At 43.1% G+C, this 18,482-nt stretch overlaps 1 protein-coding gene across 8 annotated transcripts in view; it reads right to left on the bottom strand.

Annotated features, from left to right (window-relative positions):
• Window positions 1-18,482, bottom strand: part of GRIA1 (glutamate ionotropic receptor AMPA type subunit 1) — a 280,959-nt gene that overhangs the window by 100,581 nt on the left and 161,896 nt on the right. For all 8 annotated transcript variants that reach the window (XM_073231145.1, XM_073231154.1, XM_073231125.1 and 5 more), the window contains 2 exons: window positions 9,814-9,975; window positions 7,678-7,845 (listed from right to left, as the gene is read on the bottom strand). In XM_073231145.1, coding sequence (XP_073087246.1) covers window positions 7,678-7,845; window positions 9,814-9,975 — 330 coding nt within the window. The remainder of the gene's footprint in view (window positions 1-7,677; window positions 7,846-9,813; window positions 9,976-18,482) is intronic.

The raw sequence follows: 18,482 nt of genomic DNA, 5'->3' as shown, positions 1-18,482 counted from the left end.
AGTCAGCGACCCCCCATCATGAGCACCACCATGAGTAGCACCACTCTTCGGAAGGAGGCCTGGAAAGGACAAGGGCTGCTGTGCCAGCTCCCGTTAGCCAGGGCCCAACATAGGGCCTGACCCAGGACCTGACCCAGGACTGGGGGGTGGCCTTATGATGCCTTGCGCTGTGCTTGAATATGGTTTCTTACTTCCTTTGTGAGGCCAGAGAATAAAATACCTGGGAATGTAAAGACCTGTAATCGGGAGACATGAATTTGACCCCAGCCTCTCCCTGAACAACCAAGTGACCGTGCACAATTCACTGCTTAAGCCTCCAGTTTCCGAAATTCCTGCCCCGTCCGCCATAATGGACACAGCAAACGTGAAAGTGCTGTGCAGACTTTAAAGCATCTGAGGAGAACCCCTTACATTAAAACCAGAACATTGCAGGGTTTTAAACAGCTCGCAGTTGGTTAAAACAATTTGTACTGGAACCCCAACCATGCTGTATTGACTTCCGCAAATGAGTCAGATCAAACTATCATGGCCTCAGGTCTTCAAGTTCAAAGGTAAGGTCAGATGGTCAACATGGGGGATCCAAGGCCTTTAGTGCCAAACCTACTGCTCTGTGTGTAATACATCTCACCCACATCTACCTTCAGATTAAGGATGAGTCTGGCTTTATATCATCTGCCTAAGTATAAGAAACCGCATTCTATATTGGTGGCCTACTGTGTGTCCTCAGATCAGTCTGGTCTGAGGCCAGCGAGGTGAGTCTCTACCTGTAACCAATATGAACCAGTCCCTGTAACCCGGTGCTGTTTACTTCCTCACTCCTGTCAAATTGCTTAACAGGAAGCCTCACAGAATTCTATCTTTTTCTGACAGTGATCAACAACTCTGTCTTCAAAAGGTATCAGAATAGCTGTGATGTGTATATGTGTATTTGAGAGACAGAAAGACAGAGAGAGAGAGGGAGTCAGAGAGACAGGGAGAGGGGGAGAGATACAGAAAGGGGGTGGGGAGAAGTGGAGAGACAGAGGGAGAGAGATGGAGAGAGAGAGACAGAGAGACACAGTGGGGGAGAGACAAAGATGGAAAGACAGAGGGAAAGAGAGACAGAGAGATGGAGAGACAGAGACAGAGAGACAGGGAGAGAGGAGAGAGACAGAGAGAGGAAGAGGGAGAGGGGGAGGGGGAGAGATGGAGAGACAGAGGGAGAGACAGAGATGGAGAGAGAGACTTCTCCGAGCTGACCCTCTCTTCACCTTCTGGTTTGAACTCTCAGTGCGGAGAACATGACAGTCCCAGAGTACGGCACAAACTATTCAACAAAGCCCTTCACTCTCAGATAAATCTGCAGAAACCCTCACTCTGGAGAAGTCTAGGCTGGCTCTGCTTTCCAGAGAGAAAACAGAGTGTGCTCCTCCTACAAGAGGGAGGAGGAGGAGGCTGCGCTAGTCTGCCAGCTGCTGCACTTTCCTCTCACCTCTGCTGTCTCTTACCCATCTTTGGTTCTCCCATTCATCCAGGTTCAAGAAGACACGGAGGCTGAATACTGCTTCAAATGGCTCATCTGGAAAAATGGACTGGGGTAGACAGATGTGCAGACGACTGGATGGTGGGCCGATCGGCCCAGAAGGAAGTGTCACTGATGAGCCAAATGGACATTAGCTTTTTGGCACTGGCCTCACGCATCATACCGATGATTAGTATGGCGTATTAGTCTGGCAAATTATGTAAGGTCTCTATGACTTAGTTTTATCTTTTGCTTAATAGAACCAATTAGAGTTAATTATGTCTTAAGATTGTTTTAAGGATTAAATGAGATATTTTATGATAAATGCTTGCCCCATGGTAAGATTCAAGAAAGGCCAGATGTTATTTTAATTATTACCAATAGTGTTATGAATACTACCACCATCGTCCAAGTGTTTCTTATTTCATTCATGTGACTTCTTCTCTACTCACAGGAAACCCCTAGGGTATGTCGCTTAAAGATTATTATCTTCACTTACATGGGATAAACCAAATCTCTGGGAGGTAAAGTGATTTGGTCAAGACTTAACACCATTTAAGTAGCAGGCAGGCTTGAATTCAGAGCTTCTGATATATTCTGGTATCTTTACTCAGGGTACCGAATGGCCTCTCAAACAGGGGACAATGCTCTTGTGCTTGGCTCTATGTGGGCTACGCAGAAATGTGCGAAGCAGTGTGTTCTACGTGCCTGCTCTGCTACCCCCCTCACAGGGGAACATTCCCCAGGCCATGCTCTGCTAATTCCTAATTATGTGATGTGAGCAAGTCATGGAGCCTGTTTCTTGTTTTCCTCCTTAAAGAACTGAAATGCTTAGCACACTGGAATGTAAACTTTGGATGTAAAGTATATATTATTTAAATGATGATGATGATGGCAATGATTACAACCACTGTGTTGTGTAGAGTGGGTAAGAGGGATGAAAAATAAGACTTAACATTGAAGCTTTGGGTCTGGTATGTTATCTCAGAGCAAGAGATTCCATCAGCAGAAATGAGGGTTTTGTCCCTGTCACCTTTACATGCCTTCTCAGCTTCCAAAAAATTCATCATTAGCAAAGTTCTAGTGAATTGAGGATCTCTTGAGTTGTCACAATGTCATCACCAGAAGCTGCTTATCTGATGTTCATAGAAACCCAGTGAGTAGAAAGAGCAGATGTTACCTTGCCCATTTGATCAATAGCATTATGAGACTCAGAGCTTATGGCTCCTGATTCAGGATTCACAGAGTCATGGGAGGCCTGGGGCAGCTGAAGGCTCTTACTGTCTAGTTGGAGAAGCCAAGGCTTACACACACTGAAATTAGTGAAAGCATGGGAAAGGAGCCTCCCAGAACCAGCCTTCCATGACGGCAGAGCAAAGGAAGGTCAAGAGAATGGCTCAGCTCCAAACCATTTATGTGGACAGTCTGGACTCACAGTCAGAGGATGAAGCTTCTCAAAAATACACACTTTGGGCAAATCTGGAAAATGCTCTCCTATCTCCCAGGGCTGAGCCTCTGAAGCTCATCTGCCCACTCTCCCATCCCAGGGTGACTGAGGTTACACTGGTGGAGGCCTGGAGCTTCCCCTTAGTTCCTGCCTTCTGGAACTCCCGCCGCCAACCTGGCACCTGCCAGCCCCTCTGTGAAAGATGGAGATTTAACTGTGGGTTTCCTGTAAATGCAATTGGGGGCCAGCTCAGAGTCTACCACCCATGAGATGCTGAAGCATAACTTTTCTTTTCCTGTGTGATGCCAAGAGAGTGCTGGTTAGTGTTTCTCTCACCCTTAGGACTCCTGCACCCCAATCCCTGGGGAAGCAGTGTTGCTGCTCTGGACCCAGGGCTTCTTTAACCTCTGTGTGGCTGTGATCTGTTCTCTGAGCCTCTCCTTCCCAGTGCTCACTGGGTGTTGGGAAGTCAAAGCCTGTGGACTAGGCCCCTGTGGACCACATTCTGGTTATTCCAGCCAGGGCAAATCTCAGGATCACTCTGACCTTCCACTTTACCACCAGAACAGTGGGAAGAATAATCTTGGTTGTGGTTATCTCAAGTAGTTGCCCTGAAGTTCAAAGAAACTTATGCATTATCCTTTAAACAAATTTTTATGGGAGGATAGGGGTTGTGACAAGCCTCTTTGCTAAGCGGATTATGTCCACTTGGGAGATAATGAATTGATGCTAGAAAAGTTGACCAATTAGTCCAAGAGTCCCCAGGTAGTGCGTAGCGGAGCCATGGCGAGGACCGAGCTCTTCTCTTCTGAACTCCTAACAGGAGTGCTGCCTTCAGCTCTTGCTTATATCCTCTAGACTCCTTCTGGGCATCATTTACACCCCACCATGACCCTCCACAGCCCAATTTACTCTTTGTTCAAATTCACCCTTCCTTTAAGGCTTGCATCACCATCCATCTCAGTTTGTGTGGGACAGCTCCAGTCTACATCTCTTCTTTTGGGATAATTAATAAGAGTGCTTCCTTTCATTCTTAAATGTCCCAGTTTGGGTGATAAATTATATGATCACTCTGTTTAAAGGCCCAGTTCCTATCCTACAGAAAGCCTTGTTGATGTCACAGCACACTGCTCTGACCATACATAGTGCCGAGCGTCTGGCTATGTCATTGAATCCTCAAGCCACCCCTTTATAGGTATTATTTCTCAGAGTTTATCTTTCCTTCAAAACTAGGTCTGGAGTGCCAGAAGACAGAGATTGTGTCCTATACCCCGACTGCTCGCCTCACCTCAGACCTCCCCTAGCAAAAAAAGTACACCTGCACTTGGGTATGCTTGATCACTGGTCAACAAACTGCAGACGCAAAGACTAAAAGGGCTGATCATCATTTAGGGCAGGCGTCCTTCACCTCAGGACCCAGGAGAAGTGTCTATGGTCCCCTCAACTCCTGGTTATACAAAAATATGTGTAAGTACATGTATACATTTTTCTGGGAAAATGAATTCAAAGCTTTTTTCTTAAATCACATCCTCAAAGGGCCTCTGACTCCCAAATGCTAAGATCCTGACTTGGGGAGCTGGATCTTCCCTGCCAGTCAGAAGCCGACTTAGGGGCACCCTAATGCCAGGCCCTTCCTGGAGCAGGGAGGGCTTCCTGGATGTGGCTCATTAGTATTCTGAACAGTCCCCTGGAGGTCAGGCAGGCAGCATGATTACCTTCACTCCACTGCTGGGGAAATTACAGTGTGGTGAGGGGCGGGGCATGGGGTGTGTGGGTATTAGCCAAGGCCATGTGCTCTTGCTGGCTGGACCCCAGCTCTGTTTCTCCTCTGCTGGGCAGCCCTTCCGGGCTTCAGAGCAGAGCAGTTATGTGTACCTAATGAGGTAGCAAGTAAATGTGGGTTGCAGTCCTAGTTTCACTACTAAGTAACTATAATTTTGAGAAAAACTTTAATACCTCTGAAGCTCAGTTTCGCTATTTATAAAGCAGTTAATAAAGCTGGCTACTTCACAGTGTTATATTGAGAATTCGATGAGATCAGACATATAAAATATGTTCAGAACATTGTACATAATAATTCAGTAATCTATCATAACTGGTATCACCTTTATGTTCAGAATAACAGGCTTATTCCTCTACGCCTAACTCACAGACACACCAGGTCTAACACAAGCTGAACCACAGGTCCCCTCCCCATCTGTGACCCAAAGGCCAGTGTGATTAAGTCAGCAGAGACATGAGTGCCCCATGCCAGGTCCAAGGACTGAATGTCATTGGGATTCACCTGGCCTCTTGTGATCACACAGTTGCTCATGAGGGGTGCAGCTCTTTTGAGGTGGGTCTGAATGGTGAAATGGCTGGACAGTGGCTGTGGCTGTGTGTGGAAGGCCCCAGAGCTCAGTGTGCAAACAAAGACCTCTGGGGCCAAAGGACAGATCTGAGACAGAAGGAGGAGCCATGGAATGTGGTTCAGACTGTGCTGCTAAACTGCTATGTGACCCTGGATGAATGAATGCTCACTCTGGGTCAGCTGCTTCATTGTAAAGGAAAATGTGAGTTAGTAATCTTTAAGGTCTCTTCAAGTAATAAATTCTTGTGATTCTAGGTCCTTATAGATTTGAAAATGAATCCGTTTGAACAGCAGATCTTAGGATCAGATGTTTTCTGTTTATATTCATTGGCTGTTTGACCCCCACACCCCCTGCCAAAAAAGACTGAAGAGAGAGTACTGAGGGCAGGTCTCTCGTGCAATCATCACCCCCAGTGCTTGGCCCCAGGCCAGGACATGCAGTAGGCTCTCAGTGAGAAGCTGCCTGGCTGCTGAGGCAGGTATACACTTCTTGACTCCAAAACAATATAAAAAAGGTCATATTCTTTTGACTAAGGCAACTGCTTCTTTGCAAACCCCACTGAAGGCAGAAGAAAATGATGAGTATACATTACCACCAGAAAGATGGCAGTTAGGCCATTGAAAAAAAAAATTAGATGCCTAGAATTATTCTTAAAGGTAGTTGAAGCCAGTTGCTGTCTCTCCAATCTCCTCATTGTCACCGGTAATGAAGGGGAGTGAGCGGGAGATCCGGGTATTTCCACGTCACCCAAAAAAGCAAGGAGCCCAGCTGGACTTGGACGCCAGCTCTCCTGCCTCCTGGTTCAGAGCCCTTCCTGACATCCATTTTGCCTCCCAGGCTTCATCACTGTCACGTTGGCATCAGAATATTGCTCCCCGGACATAATTTAGATGGGAGAAAACAGGGAGTTGGGAGGGTTGTGAAGCTGAGGGCAAGTCTCTGGGACCTTTTGAAACCAGTCTCACATTACAATCAAAATCTGTCTCAGCTGCGGAGTGTGGAAAAACATTTACAATGAGCCGAAGGTGGGCGGGGGTTACCTCTCTGGCAATCATTGCCAAGCTGTCTGGTGTCTGCTCTTGCTGCCTAGTGATTGGGGCCACATTACATAGAGACGGGAAAGGCAGGAAGGGCTGCTGGAGGACCCCGTCGCTGTTCCTCCCATGGTCACAGGGCTGCTGCTTAGCTTCATTTCAAAGGACAGAACTACGTAGTCTCCATGTAAAGGCAGTTCATCTAGCTGAGGACAGCTGGTGATGTTCCTTCTTGTCTCTTCAGGTTGTGAAAATTGCTAGAGTTTTGCTCATGTGGTTGGAGGACAAGTGGGAATAGTTGTACATTTCACTCTGCATTTCTCCCTCATTCAGAAATGCTCCTGTCCTCCCCTAGGATGTAGTCTTAAAAGTAAAGCTGGTCTTATCTTGGAAGTTCCATTGAATGGGGAGGGCAGGTCCTACGGGGCATCTGCACTGAAATACTGGGGTACTATTGCCTTGCCAGTGTTCCTGATACGTGGACATTGCTTTATGGTAAGCACAGCCCTCTTGGCCCAGCCCCTTTGGAAATACAGGCTCCCCATCAGGAGGCACCAGAGGCATCATAGGGTGCTACCCATCAGCCAGTTTGCTACTCATAGCCTGGGCTCAAGGCCCTTCTAGAGACTTCTGGGGACTTCAGGAGATTTCTAGGAGTTCTGAGAGTGATAAAGCAGAAGGCAAACCCCCAGAATCTTCTAAACCAAGGATGCTAAATACATGGCCCATGTGTACCACTGCCTCATCCTGCTTCCACAGCAGACATATTACTAATTGAATATTTATATTCTTCTCTGTTGAATCTGGATTCAGGCTAAGAATCCTTTGTATAGACAATTGATTGGCATGAGCATGGCCATTTTCTCTCCCTGTCCTTGACTGTTCTTAAGTGCAAACAAAATTGATTGCAATGCTGAGAAGCAAGAAGTACTTAGGAATTTTCAGGATCTCCACAGGAAACATGTAAGGAGCAAAGGTGATGAAGAAATCCAGAAAATCAGGGCAAGCGGGCAGTCTCCAGGAGTCTGCTGAAATGGTTCCGTTTCATCCCTGTGCGTCTCAAGTTCCCTTTCCAAATACAGAAAAGCATAATCTCTAAGCAGGAAATGGAGCTTTCATGCTATTAGAAATTACTAGACCATACTATTGGGGTTTTTTGTTTTTCTTTTGTTGCCTTAATTCCTACATGAACACTTATATACACAGAGCCACAAACACAATGCAGTGATTGTCCAAACTTGAAGCATGATCTACCTTTTCTTTTCAATAGCTGTATCACACCAAAACTGGTGTCGAAATCCCCTACAAGGCTACCCTAGGACGGGCAGCCATTGCTGGCCTCACCTGCTGCAGAGCTCTCTGGATGTCGATCCCCTGGCCCCAGGGCACAGCTGGGTTAGCCAGGCAGTCCCCAGCATTCCCCCGGCGGGATATATCGATTCTCTGCCTCCGCAGGCTCTGGAAAGCCTCAGCCATTACCTTCACCCCATCGTAGGTAAGCGCAGAGGTGTACTGGTGGGAGGGATGGAGACAGTTAGGTGTCAGAAAGAGGGTGACAGGCATGTGGGAGCTGTGTCTGGGAATGTGCTTCAGGTGATCAGAATGCCTGCAGGGGGCCAGGGACTGGGAGTCGGGGTAGGGGTGCAGCAGTGAAGTGGGCAGTGCTTGCCTCCTAGATGGGGGCTGCTGTTCCACCTTGTTGGCTAGTACGGCCCTCCTGAACTGTGAGTTCAATGCTGCCAGTTGTGACTTTCAAAGAGAAGCCAGAATTCTAGATTTTTGTGTGCAATCTTGTAATTTAAAAATGTTGGTTTAATTAGAAGTAGAATGCATATATTAAATACAGTACATCCACAGCTTTGATACAGTCCATGGAAAAACAATGCATTTTCTCTTGCGTTGCAGTCACCACTCAGGAGCCAAGAGGAGCTGTTTATTCTCCCATCCCTTGTGACAGTAAAAGAAAACGACCCATGAAGGGTAAGCTCTTAATTATTTCCACGTATGGCTTGCTCAAGTGGCAGGTTTATAGTCTGCAGACTTTCCTCTTGTGCTTATTCATGATAACTCTTAATTTTTCCCCTCTTGCCTAGAAGGGAGCTAAGATGTTGATGAAACATAACCAGAATAACAAATCAGGACATATTTCCTGGCTTCGGAACTCATGTTATGCCTAATGTCTAGCTTGTTTTCTGCATATTCTAAGTTCACAATAGAGAGTTGTACAATGAATGTATGATAATTTTTCTAGTTTTTAAGTTGGATTTCCTCACTTAGTAAGAGAATGTATGTTACATGTTATTTTTTAAATCTCCAGTCTTTTGGAAGTTGGGTGGGGTATTCACATATTGATTAACTGCTATGTGATTTGCTCACTGCTTTCAGTTACATTTGTGATTTTGTTTGCTTAAGCTCATGGTGAAATAAGTCTTCATTGTTGGATGGCTAAATCAGTTCAGCAAAAGCAGGATGAGAAGCATCTCAGTTTCATGGTTTGCCATTCACAAAATGGAATTGACCAATTGCCCAGAGAAAGTTGCCAAGGATTCAATTTGCCCCAGATAAACAAATTTGGCCTCAGAATCCTTCTCAACTCAGTGTTCCACACCGCCATTGCCAAACTGTTGGATTTGACATGGGGAAGAGAAATTACCTGCTATCCTTATTCAAAAACATCATCAAACAGCAAACAAAATAGATTTTGGCTGCAGAGTTTAGAGCTGCATTCCTGGGAAGTGAGAGGCAGGTAGCCAGCCTCATAATTGGGAGCTGATCCTTTGAGGCATAGACGTGCTAGACATTGCTTAGATATCCCGGATTCTTACCTGGGTACATGACGGACCAGAATAAGGACTATCTCAGTGCACAATTCAAGATCAATCCACAAATAAATGAATGCAAATAGCATCCCCCTGCAGTTGTGTAACATGGTGTCCCTGCCTACAAGAGAGGTTCCACTTTCCGGCTCTCCTTGTAGCTAGCTGGGGCTCAGTTTCTAAGATGTGGACAGTAGCATGTGAGTAGAAGATCAGCATGTGACTACTGAAAAGATTTCTTAAAAGAATCAGTTGTGTTTTTTTATTTTTCCTTTTACCTTCCTGCTATGTAGAATCTTAAGGTAATAGTTGGAGCTTCAGAAGACATTTTGGGCTATAATGTAGCAGCTATATGCTGAAGATAGCAGAACAAGAAGACAGAAGAAGCCTGAGTGTTTGATGATTGTGGAGCCATTATAAGCCTTTGATTGCTGACTTTTGAATTTTGTTTATGTGAGAGGAAAGCAGAACATTGATCTTGTTAAAAGTATGATCACTTTGGATTACTTGACCTTTGTAGGATACTCCTAATCTTTATGGATACATTTTCCTTAGTTTGTTCCTCTCAGAACCTGTCCCTTTCTAAAGGCTAACCCTGCTCAGAAACCCAGGGCAGGCAAAGAAGCCAGGCTGGTCCTTTGCAGCCTGCTTCCCATCCCCTTACCTTTGGTCTCTTCCAGTCCACCCTGGTGTGGTCTCGGGCATCACTGGTCTTCCACTGCTGCATGATCTTGGCTGGGATGGTGTCTGTGTAATTCACCAACTGGAAACCTGTCACGTTTGCTCCACTCTCCTTGAATTTGTTTAAGTCAATGTCCATGAAACCCTGTGCAGAAAGGAGGGGAAAGAAGTCAGAACAGGCTGCCTGGATAAATTGATTTAATCATGTTACAGAATCATAGAACTTTCTATCCAGTTCCACAAGGTGGAACTGACTTAATGGAAAGAAGGTTGTATCTCCCTTTCGTCTTAACTTGGTGATCACTTTGTGCACAAAGTCAGCACAGAGAATAAGAGTGATTGCTCAGGTGCCAGCTCTGCCTGCACTGAAGTGCTGGCTCTGCTACTTACAGCCATTAATTTTGCTACCTTGGACTCAGTTACCTGATGGAGTCTTGTCTGAATAATGGAGCTTAGGAAGTTGGGGAGAAAAAGAAATTCTGTGATACATGTCAGGTGCTTGGTATAGACTGAGTGATCAAGAAATGTTGGCTGGGATTATTGCTGCCCAGATATGGAGCAAAATGGAAACCTGAGGAGGGAACTGTCTCCTTTACCAACTCCACTCTACCTTTTTGAGATAGGAAGAATCTGAAGTCCATCAGGGGCAGGCTCCTGGGGGTCCCAAAGTCACCAGCAAGTTTGTGGAAGAGGCTGGATTCTGATCATCCGAGGCCTGTGCCCTTTCCTAGACCACAGACCAGGTCTTCTCTACCCAGTGAGGCTCGATCAACTGCAATACCCACAAAGGTTCTTTATTGAAAACAAAACTTTCCTCCTCTTCTGGTAAAGTTCAGTCAAATTCAGGAAGGCTTCAACTTAGAAAGGAAACCTTGCATTTGTATGATATATTCCTTCGGGGGTAGTACTTTCATATCTATGGCCTCATTTCACTTTATGCCTTTATAATGTAAAAATTATGTCTGTTTGCCAGATAAAGAAGCTGAGAAAGATTAGGAAAATGGACTTTACAAAGTCAGTCAATGAGGCAGCAGCTGAGAAGGCCAGAACTAAGGCTTCTGAAGGTCTTCTCTCGCTTGCGTTCTCATCATTCAACAAATGCTTGTGAGAATCTGTAGTGTGCTACTGTAATAGTGAATAAAACAAGTTCCTTCTCTTATGAAGCTTACATTCTAGTGGAAAAGACAGACAGTAAACAAATAAGCAAGTAAATCTGTAGCATAGCATCTACAGTGCAGCCCTATAGCATTGTCCAAGCCTCTTAATTTCTCATTGACTTGATCTAGTTCCCTTATTAAGGGATGTAATCACAAACAACTTCAGACTTAGAAATACCCCCACCCCCAACCCAGTGCCTCTAAAGCTCTATGACTTTTTGTTTGCATTTTCTAAACAAACAAGCTCAGCCCCACTCAGAGCCTTTGTCCCAGCTATGCTCTGTCTGGAAGTGTGCTTTTCCTGGCTGGCCCTTTTCCATCTTTTGGATCTCAGCTAAAAGGTGGTTTCTTCAGAGAGGCCTTTCTTGACCCTTACGTAAAGATCCAATTCTCACCCTGTGATAGATGCTGTTGGTACCCTGCTCATTTCTATTCCCCTTTGTATACTTCTATTTCTATACTAACCGCAAATACCTATTACTTCACCCTGTGCTGGGCAAGCCAGATGTGTTGGGGAGTTAATACACCCAGAGCAGCACTCAAAGAATGACAGATGGGGAGTAAGTTGATAAATCCTTCAGAATCCTCTCCCCTGGGTGGGATAACCCTGAGGCGTGTCCTACACCAATGTCTAGAGGTCCCCTAAGGGATCAGTTCCTGCAGCCTGCCTGGGTAAGTGTCTTGATTATGCCATCCCTTCCCTATCTAACTTTCCTGAGTCTCTGCTATTGTTTTTGGGATTGGCACCCAAAGAAACCACTTGTACTTGAATCTTTGTCTAAGACCTGCTTCTAGGGGAACCCAACAAAGTCCCCCTAAGTCCCTAGGCCAGTCAGCTCCTCTCAGTGCCCTGTTTGAGCTTCTCCAGAGCATTCATTACCATTCACGATGATCTTGTTCATTCATTCTCTCCTCCCTTTGGTATGTCAGCTCCGCCAGAGCAGAGGCCTTTTCTGTTCTGCTCACTGATGTGCCCTAGAACCTAGTACCTAGAGTTATATCTGGCACAGAGTAGATGGCCAACACATATTTGTTGAGTGAATGAATAAAAGCCAGAGACTTTCCTCAAGCAAGAATGCTAATTAGCCAGAGGATATATGAGATCAGTAGGCAACAAATGCCAGTGGATGATTTTCATTGGTTGAAAAGAGAAGCTCAAATTGGAAATATCTTTTGAGATTAATTTTTCCCACAGCCACAGTTTACAGAATTTCACAGAGGTCTACTGATTTGCACAACAGTTCTAGCAAGCTGTTAGTACAGATTGACTCAGATTTAGCTTCTCATTCCCAGTAAGCATTCGAAGCTGTTATACCACCTAAGAGCACAACCAAACCACCACTGGTTAAAAGCTAATGCACAGTTGAGAGATTTCTTGTAATTTTTAGAGATTTTAAAAGAACATCTTGTTCATAAAATATTGAGAGACTGAAATGAAAATTATCTCCTGCAATCAAATTCTATTGCTTGAGAAATCTGTGTAACAGGCTCCTGGGCATTTCATACTGACTGTCCCCGTATCAAACATAATGGGGGCCAAAGGAAAAGGCAGAGTTTATTTAAACATAAATGCCACTCAACTTCATCACCAGAATGTCTGCCTACAAGGGTATTGGAGCCAAACCTCCATTACATCTAATCAAACTGATGGGACTTTCTAACCAAACTCCTTCTGCTCCACTGAGAAGGAATGGGCAACGGGTGATAAAACAAGCTCATGTCTGTGAAAAAACAAGCCCCAAATTAGGAAATAGCTTGGGGTCAATTCACATTCATCTACTAGCTGACCTCTTCCCTCCTGTGTAAGATTTCATGCTGGAATGGTCATCCTGAGTCTCTACAATGTCCTTAATCACAAAGAAATGAGTATGTTATAGACCTGGTTTCTCTGTAATGCAAGGAAATGTACTCTGGCAATACAGAAGAATGCTCTGGACTAAGCAGGGAAAATACAGTGCTAACAATCTGTCTACTGGTTAACAGGAAAATTCAACTCACTGTTTTCCTGAGCATGCTCATTGAATAAGATTTAATTAAACAGTTTTCTAATTTTCTATGCTTTTTATTAAAAATATTTGGTGGTGGTGATATTTGGTAATTAGTACATTTTTACATGCTTTATCTGTGCTATGAATTATGTAATATTGTCTAAGGATACAAAATAACCAGTTATATTCTATGAAGATCAAACTATTATGTTTTATTTTCACACTCTCTTTGAGCCATTTTGCCTATTTATAATATGCCCCCAAGTACTGTGTTCATTACTCTCTTCTTTAATAGTTTTAAAAATATTTTAAAATGTACAATTTTATTGAATAAAAACAAAATTAATCCACAAAATGCTTCTTTTCAAGTTATTCAGTGTAACAACTCACGTATCCCAAACTCAGACTCCTTCCACTATCCCCGCAGAGCTGTACCAGATGCTGCTCTTCACAGAGTAACTCTGTTTCTCATATAAAATGGGGCTTTGGGATGAGTGAGCTCTTGGAGCTGTTAGGTCACTGTGTTCCTGTCTGCTTCTTCAGTGCCTCTGTGGCATTTCACACTGTCTAACCTGTGGCTGATGAATGAGTGGCTGTGAAAAATGCTCTGACTACCACAAATGAGCTGACTGGTGCACCACAGGCTCTTGGGGATAGAAGACCTTAACCAGAAGAACACATCAGAATAGCTTAGGGAACTCTTGCAAAATAGCCATCCCTAAGAATCGTCATTTAGTAGCCTGGGACGGGAAACTGAACATCTGTATTTTTCACAAAGCTCTAATGCTGGTAAATAAAAAAGTCAAGGTTTAATGTATGAAAATTATAAAGGTACTAATTAGAATAATTTCAAATAATAGCATAACTGAAAAACATTGAGGATTGGATATGGGGAGTAGTATGAGATGATTCATCGTCTTCCGAATGGAGAGTCTCAAATAGGATTAAAGTTGATAAAGCAAAAAAAAGAGACATAGATATATTATGTACATGTACGGAGGAAGCCAGGAGATTCACCAACCACAGAGAAGATTTAAAACAGTTATTTAAAAGGTATGAGATTGGAGAGAGCAGGTGTTTGCTTTTTATTTTATACCCTTCTGTAATATTTTTTCTTTTTCACTATGTGCATTTATTTTCCTTTTAGTGCCATTAAAAAATAAAAATAAATCTTTATATGATTCTGGTGTACTTCGATGGTTAGGAATCATCTGTTAGTTCCTGTGAAGTAGGGAGGGAGTGAAAGTGGTGAAACATGGAAGAGAAGTTGCATTTATGGGCTCATTTTTATGGTTTGTTAAGGGAGCCTTACTTAACTTGCTATCTCTTGGCCTGGAATTACAGAACATTGGTGCTGTTAAGTGTTCTGGTGAAACACAGCTTCAGAACTGTTGCTTGTAAGTATAACACAAATAATAAAAATGGCAAAAAATGCCACTTAATATATATTATATAACTTCATGTAAACAAACTTTTGAGAATTATGTGATTAGTATCATTTGCAAATGAAAAATGAAATAGTCAACAGTCATCACTAGCCTTATACTAAACATTTCCCAAGTACTTATCCTTAGCCAGACTTTCTGTTAAATGCTTTATATACATAATCTTACTTAATTCCCCAAACAGCACTGAGAGGTGAATGTGTATAGTAGGCACTGAATGCTTATTTGCATAAATGAGTGAGTGAGTATCTATCCCAACTTTATCTTGAGGAGCTATGGTTCAGAGACCTTTGGAGACTCTCCTGAGATCACACACCAAGCAAGGATTCAAACCATGATCCAACCATAAAACCTGTTTTCTTCATCAGTGTGTTAGATTGCCGTATCAGCTTTAGGGTAGTGTTTCCAGATTTCCCCTGACAAAGAGGGAAAAAAAATTTAGACAGTGTGGCTGGCTCTGTTAATAGCCCCAAATAAATGTCTTACCCTGCCAAAGTGGGGCGTTCTGGTATAGCTTTCTGTCTTACTAGAAGATTTGTGTGAGGCTATACAAGGTTTCACTCCCTGACATCAACCTCCTAAAGCTGGTTAGATGTTTTCCAAGCCTCTGATTTATCTGAAGTCTATTAGTGCCCACCTACCCCACATCTATACTAGGGTTGGCAATTTTTTTTCTGTAAAGGGCCAGGCTGTGACTATCATTTCTATTGTAGCTATTCAACTCTGTCATCATAGTGTGAAAGCAGCCATAGATAATAGTAAATGATTGAGCTCAGCTGTGTCCCACTAAAATTTATTATGGACACTGAAATTTGAATATCATATAATTTTTACATGTCATGAAATATTATTTTAATTTTTTCCAATAATTTAAGAGTGTAAAATCAGTTCTTAGCTCATGAGCCAAACAAAATCAAGTGGCAGTTGGATTTCACCCATGGGCCATAGTTTACTGACACCTGAAGCAAAGATGTTGGAGATCAGATCAAGCCCCTCATTGTACAGACAGGGAAATTGAGGTCCAGAGAGGACACGAGTGGCCTATGACTGTATGATCGGCTAGAGGATTAGCTGGGATTAGAACCTGTCTTCCCTATGTACTTAATGTAGAAGGCAGTGCAATGCTGACTAGCCATTTGAATAAAATTACTTGGAGTAAAAGTGCTCAATTAAGTAAACTAGTTCATATAGTTCCATCTATCACATGTCAATTATGATTTTCAAAGGATTAGAATGAAAAAAACCATTTCAAATAATTTCAAATAATTATGAAATCCTAAAGAGATGTTTAACACTCTGAGTACATTGGATATGCTTTTATGTTGCTGGGAAGATTTGGAAAATGCTTTAAGGGTCATGAAGAGGCTCTAGGCGATCATTATGATGATTAATTATCATGAGTGCCTGGAAACAAAGAACTAATTATGTGTGCTTAATGGTTTATTTAACCTGTCTGAGGCTCAGTTCTCTGGTGTTCAATATTCAGATATAATAGCACCTATAGCACAGAATAGGTGTAAGATTAAAAAAAAAATTTAAGCATTTAGAACTGTCTGGCACATTGTAAATGCTTAATGGATGTTATTCATTATTATTGTCATATTTATTTAATAATTATCATTGTGTCAAAAAGCATTAAGGCATTGTTAGAACTGCCTCAAAACCAGGCACTGGATCAGGCAAGACACCTGAGAGAACAGGAGGCAGATATATAGGAATGTGGCTTTCAAAGGATGAAAAGCTTTATCTTCAAAGCCAGATTTCCTTTTTCTCTGAGATTCTTTCAAGCAGCAATGTAACAAGCTGTTCAGCTGTCATCATCCTGCTTGTGCGGACGCCACAACCATCAGAAAGAAGAGGGACCATTCAACATTGTTAAAGGAAGGGGTCTACGAAGAAGGTTTATTAAACAAGCCCTGGGGTCCTGGGAAGAGCACTCCCTCTGTTTCATCCCCTTGAGATCTAGCAGCCGTAAGATCAGAACAAATCAAAGAACTTGTACTTCATACTCTGAATGGCATAAGTTGAACATGCCAAGATTCCCCAAATTGTCAGATAAATTCTTAGGTGACATCTCCATAGAGAGGATAGTTAAAGGGATGTACAGCTTGAAAAGTCTTGTTACATTAGAAATGCTTGAAAAAAGTGGGGGTGATCAATCTAAAAAAGAATGGAAGATGATGAGGGTAAGTGAAGGATGTATTCAAATCCCGGAAGGGCTGTCATGGAGAAGAGGTGGAAAATTTGTTCTCCGAGGCTCTGGGAGTCAGGTTAGAACAAATGCATGGGCAGAAACCACCAGAGGCAGATTCTGGCTAAAATAATAATGTCAATAACAAACATAGTACCTAACATGTATCAACCCTGTGCTAGGTAGTAGGCACTATGCTAAGTACTTTATTTGTATTATCTCATTTAATGTTCACAGCATTCTTGTGAAGTAAGTGCTATTATCATTTCCTTTACACATTGGAAAACAGGCCTAAATGAATGGAGTATCTTCTGCCCAGTATATCCAGTGAGGGGCAGAGACCACAGTCATAGCCAGTAACAAGACTCTGGGCTTGTTTTCCAACCCCTGTGCATGGCACATTGTACTTCGCCTCCTAATCAACAGTGTAGTCCATCTGAATCATCTATTGCCTGTCCTGCAGTGAAGCACCTGGGATGGCCTGCACTGTTGTGCAACTGACCCTTGAACAGCAGGCAGATCAGGGGCACCAGCCCCTGTGCAGTCGAAAATCCACATACAGCTTTGACTCCCCCAAAGCTTAATGATTAATAGTCATCTGTTGACAGGAAACCTTACTGATAATCTAAACAGCTGATTAACACCTATTGCATATGTTATGTATATTATATACTGTATTCTTACCGGTAAGCTAGAGGAAAGAAGATATTTTTTCAAATTGTGGTTAATCTCCAAAAAATGTTTCAATATATTTATTGAGAAAAATCTGCATGTAAGTGGACCCACACAATTCAAACCCATGTTGTTCAAGGGTCAGCTGCACTAAGAAGGAATTAGCAGTGCTCCAGGAGACCAGGAGGTTTGCCTTCAGCTCTCTTAAAGTGCACTGATACTTGGGATGTGAACTGCAAAGCTCTTTGTCTCTTTTTCTCTGGGGAATCCCCTGGCTTTGTCTCTGACATGGCAGTTGTCCTTATCATCTGCCCCAGGAGACTGTGGGCTCCTGGAGGGCAGGGACTTGCATCCCCACACTGTCCACAGCAAAGGGCCAGGCTGATGGCTTAGTGCCCACCGAGGAATGCAGGAATAGTCAACAAATGTGTGTGCTCACCCTTGTCATGATTTTCTTACCTGTCTCCATCCTGTCTCCTCTCAACCTCTCAGCTTTTGTCTTATGGACCAAAGAGGTCTTATCATTGACTTTTTTCATGTATTATATTCTGAACTGGGCCATAAATAAGAAGTGTCAGAAAAATAGTTTTAAGGACAACCGCTTAAGTTCTGTCCAGACTTTGAATGCCATGAGTATTTTGCCACTGAGCAATAGTCTCAGCCTTTCCAGGTGTTAGTTTATTGAGCTGCAAAATAAGGGCATTGGTTAAGATCAGTGATCTTTCAGACTATACCTCAGGCTGCAGGTTGCAGGCATCTTAGGGGTCACCATGTTGGCTTAGAGGGGAGGCAGAAGAGTGGGGTCCTAGGTCTCTGCATTTTCCTTTCCACCAAAGCAACTTTTTATCTGTTTTATATACAGGGTTCTCCCCAAATTCCATTTGAAAATAGAGCTTTAAACTAAAAACTTTGGAAACTTCTGAGCTAGTTGATTTCTCTCTTTAAGGGCTCCTCCAGCTTTGATCTACAATTCTGTGATCCCACAGGTGTGTGCACATGAATATGGATATATGTGAATTCATAGAATATTCCTGGGTTGAGAGCTTTATTGTGTCCTCAAATAACTATGTCTCTGCATAAGGGTCTTCACATTTTCCTATTTTAGCCACATTAATGTAACTTCAATGTGTCCTCACCCTATAAAATCCCTGATAACCTGCAGGCTTATCTGGTTCCTGCCAAGTCAGTAAGGTGTTGCT

This window comes from Manis javanica, chromosome 1 (genome assembly GCF_040802235.1).
Source record: "Manis javanica isolate MJ-LG chromosome 1, MJ_LKY, whole genome shotgun sequence".
In the NCBI taxonomy this organism is placed as follows: domain Eukaryota; kingdom Metazoa; phylum Chordata; class Mammalia; order Pholidota; family Manidae; genus Manis; species Manis javanica.
This window is presented reverse-complemented; position numbering and strand designations above follow the sequence as displayed.